Below are 17,348 nucleotides of genomic sequence, written 5' to 3'. Positions count from 1 at the left end.
CTTGAGACTGTCCACCTAATAACTAGAACTAAATGAGGGTTATAAACAAGTTTGAGGGATTAGAATTTTGATTTACATTTAATGGTTAAGATTATGGATTAGATGTAGGGTTTTCATTACGAACTGACATCAGTTATAATGTCAAAACTCTATTTAGCCAAACGGATGAGTGGATTTTGCGCCAAAATCCAAAACATGTTATCACATATTTGATTGGTTCGTTCATAAATTATCGTCTCCTCATTAAACTGGTCGAAATGAACAAATCGGTCAATTTGTATGGTGAACAACGACTTAAATTTGAATTGTTAAATATGTATTTTTATCAAAATGAGATTTGTGGAGATTGTAGTAATGTTAATAGTTGAATTCATGAATCTATGTAAGCTAGACCGCAACTGAAAACCAGGAAGGTTGTTTCGTTCTAGTATGGGACTCCTAAGCAGTGTTCATCCATGATCTCGGACTTGAGCGCGAACGCTTAACCTCTAGACTAGCGTCCAATGGTGTCAATGTCAAACTTCCATCGATCCATGAATAGCTGTACAACCAATCATCCATTGTCCGAAGTAGATATCTGTCTCTATCCGACACGGGTTGAACCCCATTGGTCATGAATTCAACAATTAAAATATGCATTTAACATAAAATTCTGCAAATTATAACTAAGAGTCTATTTTATCGTTTATGATTATTTTCACCCACAAAAATTTGGATAAAAGCTATTGTGTTATCGGATCTTCTTATAATTATCGAAACACTAGCTATACACCTGGGAAAATCAGAATTGTGTCCATACGAAACTGGTTCAACCTATTTTTCTACTATAGTTTTAATCTGTCGAAATTGTCTTTCTTCTCTACACTTTTCTTCCTCCACAGACATCTGCTTTCGTTCTATCTTTTCTATAGACCTTTCACCCCCAAATGATTTGTTTCCGTTTCTATAATCTCTTGATAACAGTTCATAATGATTTTAACAATTTGTCTTATCATGATGAGCCTTCCTTTCCGAATTATTATCTTCCTATTTATCTTTATGATGACCATTCAATGCCTTAACGACAAAACTGTTATTAGTTTCCCTGATAAAAAATAACACTTTAATGCTACCACGTTTAACAGAATTTTATTATCGCTATGATTGTAATTATTATCCTTTTGTAAAATAAGTATATAAGTTGTGTATACTACTTATGTCTTTGAACATAAGTAGTTTATAACACCGATCAGAAGAGCGGTGCCTGGTCTCAGAAGGCTGACAAAATCGAGTCAGAAAAAACAGAAAGCAAACTAGAAAGTAATGGTGAAATGGAAGAATCATACAGAATGTGAAAAGCAGTCGATGGAAAATTTGCCAATGAAGTATTCAATGTATGGTTCTCCTATTTTGTGAAGATATTCTGTAATTTTGCATTAAATAATTAACTGGTTGTCTCCACCGGAGTTCTCGGTTATTACATATATATATTTGCGATTGTACGGCTTTGAAAATGAATACACCGAAAAGAGAACTATTCACTGGACCAATTTTTCGTATTTTGTAATCACATGCACACATATGTATACAGATATTAATGAACATAATCAAATATAGATAGATTAAACATGTTTTATTCCTAATCAAATTAAATCCTAATGGAATTTATTAAGCTGTTTCATTTTTTATTAATTTTATTCAGGGGGTTTCCAACTATTTGATAGCCAGTTTAGCTGTTGCCGATTTAATGGTTGCAACACTTCCAATGCCAGTAGCTGCTATCTATGAAATCTCTGAAGATTGGTGGTTAGGTAAGTTATGTTGTACTACATTTTACATATGAAATTTTAATTATCTAATCAATCAAATTAATCTAAACAATTTATGTTTGTAAGCCAAAATAAATGCCAAGTTATATTAATAGAAATAAATTACATATAAGCAAAGATGTATAGTGGCTAGTAGTGGAATCCAGGGGGCATGTTTCGTCCTATCTCATAGTTAATGTTCACTCTCGAACTCGAACCCACTACCGTTCGGTCCAAACGCATTCGCTATCGAGTCTTGATAGCCATTTGCTTAGAATCCTTATGAATTAAGACTATATCGGGGCAATACACACATTATACAAATATGTTAATAAGAGACTGATCAATTGTAGTCCTAACTATCAATGAGAAGTTTCAAGTGAACAATATCAATTGAATATAAATTACATATGTTGTTTGAAATATTAATTATGGTATTGAATAATTAGTTATCTTTACTTGATTTATTGTTTATAGGACTAAATAAAGAATAATAAATGATCGTTAAGTAACATGCACAGAAGTAACTATTCAGATATTATGGACAATTACATTGAATTATTGAACTGAAAAATTAACTTACTTTAATTCAAGTTTACTACATCACTATTGACACTATAAACGTGACTGAAAGAATTCTACTAGAGTTTAGAAACATGACTTTTAGTTAGTCATTAATTAGCATATACTATACACTCGTAGTAACATAGATTATGTATACATGTATGTACGAGTACTTGTTGATAGTGTAAGAAATGATTGAACTAATTGTGATTATCAAACGTTTTTTATAACTATTGAAAGTTATTTAGGAATGAAGCATTTGTAGCCGTTGGTCATTTTGGACTAGTTAAAAACAGACATCCTATGAATCATTTGGATTTCCATCCATCCATGTTTGTCGATAAGTGCTGATGAGCAAAAATTAAACTAAGACAAAATAAATATTCAATATCTTTTGGTTATGACTTCATGGAATAGTTTACTGAAGAGTGGTTTGTTTTATAATTTATATCAGTCACCAGTGAAAACCACGGGACACTAGACAGCTATTTCATCTTAGTTAGAACTCAAAAGGGCTAAACAAATTTAGACCTTCATATCGTGTAACATGAAACAACTATCACCTATTCTATGCTTTTCGACAATACTTTAGATTTGTCTTACAAACAATATTTAATCAATAATTAAAAGGATGCCAAAAATACAACAACAGCAACAAAATGCAATTTATTTTACAGGTTATCAAATGGTCATAAAAGGTTGATTGAGATTAGATGTTAACACCAATAGTACCGTACAGCCCAGTGGTCTAGAAATTAAGCGTTCGCTCGCAAGACCGAAGGACTTGGGTTCGAATGCTGCGAGCGAGATCATGCATAGTCACTGCTGCGGAGTCCTACAATAGGACGAAACGACCGTCCAGTGCTTCCAGGTTTTCAATGGTGATCTGACATCAATCGGTTCATGATCTTAATCAAAAACATAATAATCTCCACAACCCCGTACTGATGAAATGATTAATGGTTGTTTAACTTAATGTATACAATAAAATACATGAATTATTATTTTTTAAAAGGCTTTTTTACAGTGTAATAATGTATTTGACTTCGTCGGATTAAACATACTGTTGATGAATCAATTTGTTATAGCTGTGAATTAAATGTCAAGGGTAATTAGTTTTATTTTTCATTTTATTATAAAAATGATATTGTTCCCAAAGATTACATTTGCGCATCTCTCCCTCCTCCCCCCTTCTCTCTGCATATATATATATGTACTTGATAAATTTTGACAAGGCTGTTAATAGAAATACGTGAATTACCCTTGTTTACTTTTGGGTAGTGGATAAATTTAGTTCAGCTTAGTGCTTTCATTGAGATTCGAACCAACTTATTAAGATAGGCAAGACACCCGTCCATGTAGCTGATACGTCTTGCAATTGAACGTTTAGACACTGAGTTTCTAAGCGCTAGAAGTTTCTATAAAACATGTTATAATTAATAGAGTTGGTAGATGTTCATTCCAGATAATAAAAACACACGATTTTGTCTTCTAGAATTCTCCTGGATGTTTTCGAACACTAATGCTTAAAACTTTTAACAGGGATTACTTAGGGCTTTGAAATGAACCCAAAATACAAAAAGGAAGTGATCTTTTCAGCTGTAAATCCCTGGACAACTAATAAGATTAAAGACATTATTAAATATGGTTAAAATTAAGCACTAAAACCCATCTTTAGAGTATGATATGAAGTCGGGTTTTGAACGATGCGATTTGAGACTGAAGTTTCATTTTATTTGACTCTGAAAATATTCCAATGTTTTGTATTGACTAAAGAATTTAGTAGCATGTTTATTATTATTATTATTACCTAATATTCTACTACTTTAATTCAATATTTGTGTGGTAAACAAGAGTCGCTCATTGGTCTTGAGTTCCGATAGAGGTATGAAGGCGGTTATCACTTCCTGGTTGTCTACACCGTGGAAGGGTTCTTCCGCAGGTAATTGAAAAGGCAATTGGATTGGCGGTGGTCTTAGTGACCTGAGAGTGTGACCATAGTTCCCAAAGGACAGCTGCTTGAGGTCGGTCACACATGAACTTTTTGTGTGTAATTCTTGTGTTAGCTCCATACTTGTTGAAAGCTAACCGCCGGAAACGGAAATCCGTGGGGTAAGGTGAGGTGTGCATTTTTAGGGTCGACCTTTCCTAACCTCACCCCTCCATATGGGAAGGCAGCATCTCTGTTATACTGGTTGTCTGAAGGAAAAACCTTACTACCGTCACACCTATGTACAATCAGCAGTATGACTTTGCCCTCTGACCATGGGTTTGCTGTTTTTAGTTTTACCGTTCTTCAACCGACCTGTCTGGCATGTTAGGACATTGAGGAACGATTGTTCCATCCAGTATAGCTCAATCGGTTCATCACAATAGGCAAGCCCAACCACCACATCATGGTAACAACGACGGTCCGGGCAAGAGTCACTACGCATTTGTTAAAATTCGAACTTCAAGACTTATTTGATACTTCTAAAGATTCAAATGAAAGAAAATTACTTAGTTAGATGGTTTGTGTAAAGTTTATTCGGTTTAAAAACGTTTTTCGTCGCAGCATTAAACATTTGATAAAGTATTAAAACACTAGTGAAAGTTTAAGATTAACCGATAGTCTATGCATATGATTGTTTACGAGATTGAATTTAAGACATTCATAAATAAATTAGTGAGACACATATATTTTATCTTGTCCAAAATATTGAATGTTGCATTATTTCAGATTTAGTTATTGACGATATGCTATCTTTGATTTATATTCGGATCATGTGAATATGCTATGGAAGATATTCTAGATGAATTGATGACGCGGAATTTTCGATTGTTAACATCAGTAAATAGAATGTTAATCGATAGATGAATACAGTGATATAACCGAGTGTTAGCTTCTCACGAAACCTTATCATTAACTTAGGTTTACGTATGATTTTAAATAATAAAAACAAGACAATTAGCCAGATTAATAAGGTTTTGTGTGTGTGCTTGTGTACAAAATATAAACTCAAAGTGAACAGGATAAAATGTCTTAAATGATTGAAGGAAATCGGTTGTAGGTCACCCATTTTCTGATCGATTAAAACCCAACAGTTGGGCATAATGTTTAGGCATCGTATGATAACGTTTATTCAATTATATGTTATGCTGTCAGTTTCAAAGTAATTCTACTTGTTTAATACATCAACCGGTATATAGGGTATCAAGGAACTCCAAATACATTAAAAAATACGTAAAATTAGTTCAGTCTCGTCAGCGCTTTTCAATATCCAATCATTACTGTAACTCAATATTGAGGAGTTTCTAGTGTAGGTAGGCTTCGGCGATCATCAGCAAGGAGTACTTTCAAGTTTGAAGGACTTGGTGTTACTTGTAGGATTCATATCTGAATCACTCAGTGGTCATATTTCAATTTCATTGGTATAATTCGATCGACACTAAGGACTAGACAAATATAATGTTGACTACTACTCAGTGATTAACTAATGTACTAATATGTAGAATTTTTATAACTATTCAACTATATATGAGCGTAATACACCTTAAGACTCATTGTTCTATGAATGTCTACGATTAATGACTGTATGAAATGAATGAATGTTGATAACATTTTGAAGTTGAAATTGATTAGTAGTGTAGTGAACGAGAATACAAGTGGGGACAACCGAATGTAAAATATCAGTCAATCGTCTCAAATTCCATTGTTCCTTCTTCTCCACACTATTCGTTCTTTATTCTCGTTCACTTTTCTTTGATCTTCTCAACTTCTGCTGCGAGGTATTTCACTTTCAATTGGTGATACATACTACTAATATCTATTGACATCAATAATATACACCACAGTAGAGGATTATGTTTAAAATAGATTACATCATAAAATGTTCCGAGAGTTCAAGCACCAAAAATGTCACATATTCATCTAGGAGTTAGAGAAAAATAATGAAGGAATAAGAAATGTTTCTTATTGAGATTTAGATGGTAGTTGGAGGTAGTCAACAGGAAACCCGCCAGGGAGCACCAGTTCCCTCAAGATTACAGGTACACCTTGCTGACTAGTGTCAAGTAGCGCGAAACCCGGGTCCAGGGCTTCCTGTTGACTACCTCCAACTACCATCTAAATCTCAATACATAGTGCCCGCAGTGTCGAGTCACCTAGACTGGTGGCCACATTGCAACATAATCGATAGCATTCGATCTGCACTAATAAGGACTAGACAAGCATGACATTAATCACCACCCAGTGACCAATCAATTGTGAATGTTTCTTATTTTCGTCCACTTCTCTCTAACCTATCGATAAATTGCACGATATTCTCTTGGTTTTTGGTAAATAATTTCTTCCCTTTCAGTTTCTAAATTACACTCTTTATCCAAATTTTTATCTTCAAGTGCTTGACTCTAAAAATTATTTATTTCTTTACACTCTTACTAGATATTCATGATCCGATCCTCCTTGAAGGATAAGATTGATCTAACATTGGTCATTATTCAGTGATCAATCAGTTGTAAATGTCTCAATCAAAAAGGAATTCAATTGTGGTCCAGATAGATAAGTGGTTACATCTCAGACTTTGAAAGTAAATGAAACAAGTTCTTATCTCATTATCAGCACTACTTCCCTTAAGCTTATAGATGCTCCTTGTTAACTAGTCCTGACTAGCACAGAACCTAGATTAGGAAGGTTTTCCTGTCGATAACCTCCAGCCATCCAACATTGCTAGTCATTATGTAACCTGTCAATCTGCTGATTAATTGTTTGAAACTATTTAATAAGTAATACTAATGATTATTTTTACATGTTCATATTTTAATTAATTATTCACTTCCTCATTAATGTTCTATAAATACTTTAAATCTATGTTTATATTACGAACTGACTTTACCTAGACAACGACTTTAGACCAAATGAATAGTAATTTCATCTTAGCATAGGACTATTCATTTGTACAAAATGGCGATCACAACAGGTATTAAACCCAAGACTTACACCATCGTTTGATAGACATTGATTTTTATTATTCATTATAAAACATCACATAGTGTAAGGCTCTGACAAAAATAACACATCGAAAATAAATGCTTCATCATTTTAATTATCTTATTCTGAACATTTAACAATGGAGTTTTTTTTTACTTTGATGAAACGATTCCCTGGAGAGTTGAATTTCCACTCGGTCACTATACACTAAACATATAGAAATAGACATTATGATAACAGTAGTAATAATGCATATAATGGAATTCGTTTTCCCCGTCCATTTCTCTTCGCATTTATATATATGTATTAGACAGCAAAAATAGAATTAAGAAAAAATCGCACTATAAAGCATAAGTTGTAAATAAAATGTCATTAACCATAAAAAATTATAGTATATAAAAGAATAATTCTGTTCTCCTAATTTTACACATAGAAACAGTGTAAATGAAATAATTTAATGTCGTAGTTAACATTAGAGAATAAATGACCTTAGCTAAATGACCAATGCAAAGCGGGAATCATTAGACAGATGTTTCTCCTTAGCATGGTGTTTTTTTACAGTGAGCATCAACGAATCTACCACTACAGACCAAAACTCGGACTTTAGATTTCGCAAGGGAACGCATAAGAGGCAGTTACTGATTAAGCGTATTTAGAAATGCTTGCACGATATTATAAACTACCTGAAGTTGAATAAATATACTAGTGGAAGCTGGCTTAGCGGTCTAAAAGTTAAGCGATTGCTCCATAAATCGAATGTTTTGTGTTTGCTCTTTGGTGATAGGGCCACAGTTGCTCACTGCTGAAGAATCCTATGCCAGATGGAAGCGACTCACCAGTGATTCCTGGTTTTCAAATGCTATTTAACTAAGATCATACTGTGATGTTAACTATGAAATTGAAAAGAGTTTATTTAGATTATATATATAGAGAGAGAGGGTTGGAAGTAAATTTTTGAAATATATTTTATGCAGTTAAATGTATTTACTACTCATTTTATGGTCACTAAGTACTATGGATTGTTTTCAAAAACTAACGTTATGTTAAAATACAGATATATTGATTTCATTTTGATAGAAAATGGAAAACCCAGTTTTTTGTTTACTTGTTATAAGTATCTAACGTCTGAATCAATCTTTTTGAAAAAAGCTTAAATATAGTCTACGGTTATCTAGACAGAACTGTTTACGACAGTGCATTTTGTGTTGATCATAATTCTATAGGGTTCTGATTTAAGATTCCTGTAAACGTTACAATAATGACTTCTGTACTCATCAGACTTCATATCATTTGTCATTATAGAAAAAAAAACATATATATATATATAATATATATATCGGTGCAGTTCGAAAGTATGTAAACATAGAAAACTTTTCATAAGGTTTTTATCAGAGTATGTTAGCCAGTATAAGCTAGATCAGCATTGAAAATCTGAAAACTGATCAATCTCTTATTGGCATATGTGCATACTGTGCGTATGCCTCGATATTGCCTTAATTTACAAGCATTATAAGCAAAGATGGATAGTGGCTAGCAGTGGAATCCAGGACGCGCATTTCGTCCTGTTTTAGAGTGAGTTTGAGTCCCAGATTGGACATCAACTCTGAGATGCAGGTACATCCAGCTGACGATTCCCAAATAGGACGAAACGCGCTTCCTAGATTCCACTGCTAGCTACTATCCATCTTTGCTTATAAATGTTTATTTGTTCATTTTCAATCACACCAAATTGTTTAACTCAATGTTTTTAATTATTTATATTGGTTAAATTGTTACATTCTTATTCTAATTTACATTTTACATTAGATTAGGTAGTTTACATTAAGTTAATTATTGTTTTCAGTAATGTGATTACAGTTGTACAGATAAGACAATTAGGTAGATAGTAATTTCGATAGACAATTAGCTAAGAAATCTATCCATATGGTACTTTAATTTATAAAAAAAAACAACAGCTGATTGTAATGGAAGTAAACAATAACAACAACAAGGCAGACAAGTAGTTTAGTGTACAATATTTTGTAGCAATTTTCATTAGAATTTCTTTCATTAAGTGGTTTACTATTAGAGGATAAAAAGATAGAGTTTGTATATGTTTTATGAGAAATTTCGTTCATTCATTTACATAGTAATTCATTCCTCTTTTACTAGATTGTACAGTGTTGAATGAATATAATTTTTCAGTATAGGAATCATTTTCATCACCCTGAAAATCAAGAAATAATGAGCAAACCATGTTCTTTTTTGTTTTTAGCTTGAAATAGTTCAGTAGTGTACGCTGGCGGTTCTTGAAAGAATGACATTTGAGATTTTTATATTTGATTGCTCAATATAGAAGATAAAGCAATTGTTCATTTATTTATAGTATTCATAAGCTTTCAACACTTTGCTGAATATAGATTTATGCGATAAAGTATATTGAACCGATAAATATAGATCTTTATTTTAATAGTTTAATTTATGAGTCGATGTAAGCTAAACCACTATTAAAAAACTGGAAACACTGGACGACCGATTCGTCCCAGTATGAGACTTCTCAGTAGTGGGTATCCACACATGAGACTTGAACACGGGACCGTCGGTCTTGTGTGAGAATTCGCGGTCGAATGCTTTCAGGTTTTCAATGGTAGTCTAGTTTATCTTGTCTCATTAATTCAACTATTAAAACTGCTACCATATGCACAAACTTCTATTCTAAAATACAGATCTATCTCAATAGTTAACATTACTCATATAGAATAGTCAACTAGATTGGTGAATCAAGTTTTATTTTGTATTTAGTACAGAAAACAGAACATGCTAAGAAAATTTGAATAATATAACTTGGATTTTTTTTCTTCTAAACAGTAAAACAAAACAACATATCAAAGATGCAAACAACTAATCCTGTTAACAGACAAATCTTATAATGGAGATAATGAAACTGTTGACAGTGATATATTTGACAATTAGTAAAGTTGGCAAAAATAATAGCCATGCAAAACAAAACAAATGCAAATGAGAATAAAGAACAAGTCATTATTTAACTTTATGATTAACGAAAGAAAAGATTGTGTTTACGCATTCAACTTTTCAGTAGTATAGTTGCAGTATTAGTATTAGTAGTAATGTCGTGATAACTTCGTTTTCTTTTAAAATGGGAACAAGGAACATTGAAGAAAACACAAGATAGACATGAGATCTCTTGATTTCCCTTATTTTTCTCTCTTATACCTAAACTGTTACACATTTTAACAATAACATTAAACAGAAGATAAAATTTATGTGACATTTATGTAAAATTGTTAGCATATTGGATTATGCTAATCACATTTTTACTGATATCGTTTCTATATTAAAATGACAGATACTAAGTTGAAATGTATCTATGATTAATCTGTTTTTAGTTTTGTTTTATCATTACATCTTATATAGAATTGTAATGAATGAGAACATAACTGGGGACAATCAAATGTCTTTAAATATAAAATTACAGAACATCTTAGTCAACTCTGAGAATCATTCAGTAAATACTTCAGTTGTAAAATGTCAATCAATTGTCTTAGACTTAATTGTTCTCTCGTTTTCACACTAATCATTCTCTGTTCTCGTTGTCTTTTGTTTGATCTTCTTAACCTTCTATCGTCAAGCATTTTATTTCCATTCGATGATACATACTACTTATGTCTGTTAACATCAGTAGCACATCCCACAGAATAACTGATGTGAATTGAATTCACAGAGCCTTAATTCTACCGTTAACGACTAAGTAGTTTAAAACTTTTACATTTAATTATTAAAAAGCATTTAAAATATAAGCATATCTTTATCACTAAGTTACAACTTTTTGTGTCTAAAATTTTAAGTTAGAAAAACTATTATATTTAATCATCTATATTCCATAGTATCAAAATATAGACTGTTTGGATTCTTAGGATTCAAGTGGAGTAATACACAGTAATATAGAGATTGTTAACACAATGTTTATACATGGGCTTTAATGTTTAATGGTGTTAATAATTGGCTTTTACAGGATGGTTATAGAGGAGAAGTAGTCATTTCATGACATTATTTATGTTGTGTAATAGGTCTATAAACATAAAAAAAGATTTCAGTGATTGAATCAGTACAAATGGTGAACTATCAGACATTGATTTTGTCTTACGGCACGATTGCATAGTAGTATGAGTGATGTAATCTAATCGATTAGCAATTTTAATTATGCTTATAAGTTAAACATTTAAAGATGACTTATGTCATAGATTAGTAACAGCAAGTGAAAACTGTTATCCAGTTGATTTCCTCTCTAAATGTCATTGAATTTAACATTCAATCGAAAGAAATATGAATAAAATTTAATCCTTGTTACGTTCGCTACTTGATTAATGCAGAACACGATATACAACTAATGACTCTCGAACGTATAGAACCCCACGGTTGCAAAATCAGAAGACAGAAGAAAACAGGTGAAGTGATTGTTGAGTAAGAATAAAAAATGTACAAAAAATCAAGGGTGTTAATAGATATGAGCGTTTGCTATAACATCATTATAATTCACCCAATCTTCAAGGAGGTAAGTTATACTACTGTCCAATCGTAGCATGCCACGTTGATATTGTAGGAAACTCTAGAGGCTCCATCATGCTTCTCGAAAGCTGTCCTAACAATCCTGAATATCCATAAAAAGATAATTTACACGCATATTAATCATAACGCAAACATCTTATCCGTTACTCAAGTTAGTCTTAGTAGCTCAATGTATAACGTAATTCTATTTGAAGTGAAAGATACTGGGTTGAAATTAATTTAAACTATAACTGCGATATATAAGTACGTACAGATAACAAATTCCGAATAGGACGATGTGAACTTTCTTCATTCCACTGCTAGCCATATTATATCTACTTTACAGAAAAGTCAACAACGTAGCATTTCGCATATATAATACAACCTAATAAATAACTACTTTTAGATTTTCCTGCCAACTAATTCTTTCTTCCTGTACTAAATCCTTATACACAATCTTACTTTTATATATTACCACCACTGAACTAACTACTTCTATAAATCCGGTGTTCATCTTGTTATGCTAATGAGATATGGTAACTTGGACCGATTCATATATGTGCCTGACCCTACATTGTAGCTGACTGACTGACTAAGATTTTCCTAATGTATAGTTATGTATTAACGATCAACTAAACTGATAATGATTTCAGGCTTCAATGTGTTCATCGATTGATTTCTCAAACACATGTTCAATATATCCCTTTTTTTCTAATAAAAAAACACATGTTCCCAAAGTCATAATGCTACGGTTAAATCGTGAATTTCATTTATTTCTTAACAATTAAATGGGAATGTTTTTATTTAATATGAAACAACTGTTCATTATAATTGTTTTGTTTAATGTATTTATGAATAGTATAAGTAGAATAATGAAACAAAACAATATACTATGGTACATTACTATACATCAAAGAACGGCTTCTAATATCTTTTATTTTGCTATTTGAAACAACAATAGATTGAAAATTCCACTCGATTTCTTTTAAATACATTAATGCTTCAAACATAAATCTTCATTAAAGTTTAGTATACATATTTAGAGATCCGTAGAAATAACTTTTAAAAACAATAATAATAGTAATAATGATAATAGTATTATGGTGTATGCTACCCTATATCGATATAAGTAGTATAGAACATTAGTTAGGAATATGATATCTGGTAACAGAAAGTTGAAAAGATCGAAGAAGAAAGAACGGGAACAGAAAACAATGCGTATAGAAATGCAGAAACAATGAATTCCTAGACATTTAACAAATATTTTACAGATTGAAATCATGAGTCAATTGAAGCTAAACCACCATGGAAAACCTGGAAGCATTGGATGGCCGTTTCGTCCTAGTATGGGACTCCTCAGCAGTGCGCATATGCTCACTAGTGGCTGACTTCAAGAGATACTCCCGAAGTTCTAGTGAGAAGCCGTTACCAGTGGAGTTCATTCAGGTCTGTTGTGAGATATCAGCTCACTGAACACAATGGTATATGGTGGAGCAATTTTGTTGATTGGTTGCAGTTAGACATTAACACCAGTGAATGCCGGCCGGCTCAGTGGTCTAGTTGGTTTAGCGCTTGGCGCGAGACTGAGAGATCCTGGGTTCGAATTCCGCGAGGTGCGGGATCGTGGATGTGCACTGCTGAGGAGTCCCATACTAGGACGAAACGGCCGTCCAATGCTTCCAGGTATTCCATGGTGGTTTAGCTTCAATTGACTTATGATTTCAATCTGTGAAATTTCTAAAATCTCCATAAACCTCTCTGATATTGTTGTTATTGTTGTTGTTTTCATATGATTTAAATGTTGTGTTGTTTTTTACAAACGAAGTATTTATTGTATGGCTCTCAGATTTTACTAAGATATTTTTCTAATGTATTATAATATATTCGATTGTCCCCACTTGTGTTCTGGTTCACTACAGTATTACCAATAACAATGGTTTAGTAAAATGAACAGTAGTACGTATTAGTAATATACAATCTCTCACTTTATATATGTGAAGTATTTTCCTGTATGTAAATAATAAGAGAGTAGGCTTCAAGATGAAATATAATTAATGAATGCTTGTTTTCAATAATATAGTCTGTTTTCTCTACGTGTTTGATTACAGATAATTAACTTTATTTTATAAGCATGGTAAAAATCCAACGTTACATGAAATACCTGATCTACTGATGTGTTCTTATCCTTTTTCCACTAACGGAATATGCACAACAGTGATTTCACAGTTATTGATCATGAGCCATGGATAAATTTGACATTTAAGATCCTTCATCTCTATTTTACAAAATGCAATAAACATAGTGCCTACTCCATACGAATAATGTTTACTTAATAGCTTACTTACTCCTGTTACCCAACGTGGAGGAGTATTCCTCGTTCAGCTCTATCCTGGACAATCCTTTACAGTTGTTTTCAGTTTTTATTCATTCTTTTGACGTCTGCTTTCAATTCTCGACGCAGTGTGCTGTTTGACCTTCCGCTCTTCTGTTTCCGTTCAGGAGTTAAAGTTAGCGCTTGCCTCGTGATGTAGTTTGATGATTTCCTCAATGTGTATCCTATACACCTCCAACATCTTTTCCTAATTTCCTCTTCAGACGAAAAATGGTTTGTTCTCTCTCGCAGTAGGTTGTTATTGGTATCGGTCAACGGACATTCAGTATCCTCCATAGACAAGTTTTTATAAATACTTGTACATTTTGATGCTGGTTGTGGTAGTTCTTGAATTTTCATGCCTTGACATTCGTGTTGAAGATTCTCAATTTGATATTGGTCGACAGTTGTTTCGAGTTTCATATGTTCTTCGACTGTAGGAATGCTGTCATTGTTTTGCCAATCCTCGCCTTTACATCTGCATCAGATCGTCCACGTTCATTGATGTTGCTCATCAGGTGTGTCAAAGTCTCTACTTTATACAAAGCTTCTTCATTGATTGTGATCAGGTTCGCGCTCTCTGTGTTGTACTTTAGGAACGTTTTCGCCTTGTGTATTATGAGATCTACTGATGCAGAGTCTACTACTACACTGATTGTCTTGACCTGCATTTATGGGTGTGTATAAGATAGAAGGGCTAGGTGATCTACGAGGTTTAAATCGTCTGGTTGCATCAAACCTGTCCATCCTATTTCGTGCTTCCCATCATATGTGGAGATCCTCATAATCCAGTCAAACACCGAAAGGGAGAGAAAAGGTGAGAGAAGGCAGCCTTGTCCGACACCGGTCCTCACTTGCATTGAGTCTGTTAGCTGTTCTACATGCACCACTTTGGATTGTAGTCCATCGTGTGAATTCCGGATGATGTAAACGATCTTCTCAAGTACATTATGGTGTAGAAGAAGTTATTATAAAGTTCTCCTATCCATACTGTAGAATGCTTTTTCATAGTTAAGGAAATTGATGTATAGTGACGAGTTCCATTCAACTAATTGTCGAACGATGATCCGTAGTGTTGCGATTTGGTCTGTGCACAAACGATCCTTACGGATTCTGACCTGTTGATCTCGAATTTAGGTGTCTACTGAGTCTTTCATCCGATTCAGCAATTTTTGGTGAACTGATATCTATAGGAAAGTCTGTAGGTGAATTCAGCTCAGAGATAATGTTTCTGACTGGAGAGTTGGTTGACATAGGATCAAATCTGTCAGGGAGAATCAGATCCTTGAAGATTACAGGCATACCCTGCTGAAGAGTTCCACATAGAATGACACAAAGATTTAAGGTTTCCTAATGATTGCCTTCAACCACTTTAAAGCCATCGTAATGAGCAGAAATATTCATATAAAAAAGCATTTTCTTTCTACCATTTATACTTTGTTGATTATTCAAAATATCCTGTTTGTCTCTGTTTCTCAACAATAAGCAATAATATGAAACAAACTATTATTATTCATAATATCTATTACTATTACTATTATTGTTCGTGTTTATGCTATTTTCACATAAATAATCGTCTCTCCGTCTGTTCACCACAATTATTTGTTGCCTAATTTCTGTGAAACAATAAAATAAGCAAGTTATTACGATCATTTTCTTGGGTCGTTTGTTATTATTGTTGGAGCTACACAACCATTCAGAACCTGGAAGCACTCCAAGGCCGTTTTGCCCTATTGTGAGACTCCTCAACAGTGCGCACCCACGACTCCGCCTCGCGGGATTCGAACACAGGACCTATCAGTCTCGCGACAAGCGCTTAACTAACTAGACCACTGAGCTCACCGGCATCCAACGGAGTTAATGTCTAACCTCAACTAATCCACGAAATTGAATGACACATCCACCATTGTCATCAGTGAGCTATTACCTCACAACTGACCCGGTTGAACTCCATTAGTCACTACCTCTCACTAGAGCTCCAGGATATATATCTTGAAGCCAGTCACCAGTGAGCATATGTTGATTAGTATCAGAAGGGGTTTTGTGGAGGAGTCCTCAGCAGTCACACAATAGGATGGAACGGCCGTCCAGTGCTTCCTGGTTTTCCATGGTGGTCTAGCTTCAATTGACTCATGATCTCAACTGTCTAAATTACTACAATCTACACAAAACGCCTTCTGATATTCTTTATTACCGATAGGTGGTCTGAATAAAATTAAACCTCATGCTAATAATCTCTTGTTTACAAATATACTCGTATATCGACAAATGAAGGATTACCAGACATTTGCACTTTTTTATTTACATGAATCGACATCGTTATAAAATTGAACTTTACTAGTAGTTAAGCTATATAATTTTGATTGTTTAACAAGTAAACTGGGTCACATAGTGAATAAATGATATAATCATTCAAGATAATTTCATTCAGTCAGTCTTTAGTTTATCTATCTATTAACTGAGAGATTTTTGGAAGCATGGTTGTTGTTGTTGTCGTCACAGTACAATGAAGTACAACAGTCCCTAACATGCATGAGAAATCTTTTTGTTGATGTAATAAATTTTTCATTATTTCCTATATTACTTAAATGGTAAACTATTGAAATTCGACATGATATATAAAAACGTATTTGTAATGACTAATAATGCGAAAAAATTCATTCATAGAGTAAAGATAAATGAACTATTACTGATCTTAACTCAATTTGAACAAGGATGTGGTTATGGGATCTCCGTATCTAAATGGATAATATGATGACGTTTAAAGTTAATGATACCGGATTTCTGACTCAGATAGATTCAAAGGATAATGCCTTAACTTCTAAGTCACTATTCTGACTTTTACAGAATAATTTATTTGTTGAAAACTATTTTTCACCATTACTATCCATAAAGTTGTCGTTGTGCTCAATGGCTGATTCACGTGATTGCATTAGCTTTATTATAGCACAGATTCTGTGATGAATTCGAATCCAACTTAACACGGTTATTGTATGAAGTGGTGGAACAGTTTTAAGGTTAGTTTTTGTTTTGTTTTTAAGTGACGATTCCATATAGACTCATTATAAGATCAAGTAGCTTTAAAAATAACTATATCGTCAGTTAATTCGAG

At 33.2% G+C, this 17,348-nt stretch overlaps 1 protein-coding gene across 1 annotated transcript in view; it reads left to right on the top strand.

The window, feature by feature from the left end:
- Positions 1 to 17,348, top strand: part of HTR1A (5-hydroxytryptamine (serotonin) receptor 1A, G protein-coupled) — an 81,714-nt gene that overhangs the window by 48,030 nt on the left and 16,336 nt on the right. The window contains exon 2 of the mRNA XM_051219365.1: positions 1,682 to 1,790. Coding sequence (XP_051066823.1) covers positions 1,682 to 1,790 — 109 coding nt within the window. The remainder of the gene's footprint in view (positions 1 to 1,681; positions 1,791 to 17,348) is intronic.

The sequence above is a fragment of the Schistosoma haematobium genome, chromosome 4 (genome assembly GCF_000699445.3).
Source record: "Schistosoma haematobium chromosome 4, whole genome shotgun sequence".
Classification (NCBI taxonomy): domain Eukaryota; kingdom Metazoa; phylum Platyhelminthes; class Trematoda; order Strigeidida; family Schistosomatidae; genus Schistosoma; species Schistosoma haematobium.
Note: the sequence above shows the minus strand (reverse complement) of the source record. Positions and strands in the feature narration are given on the sequence as shown.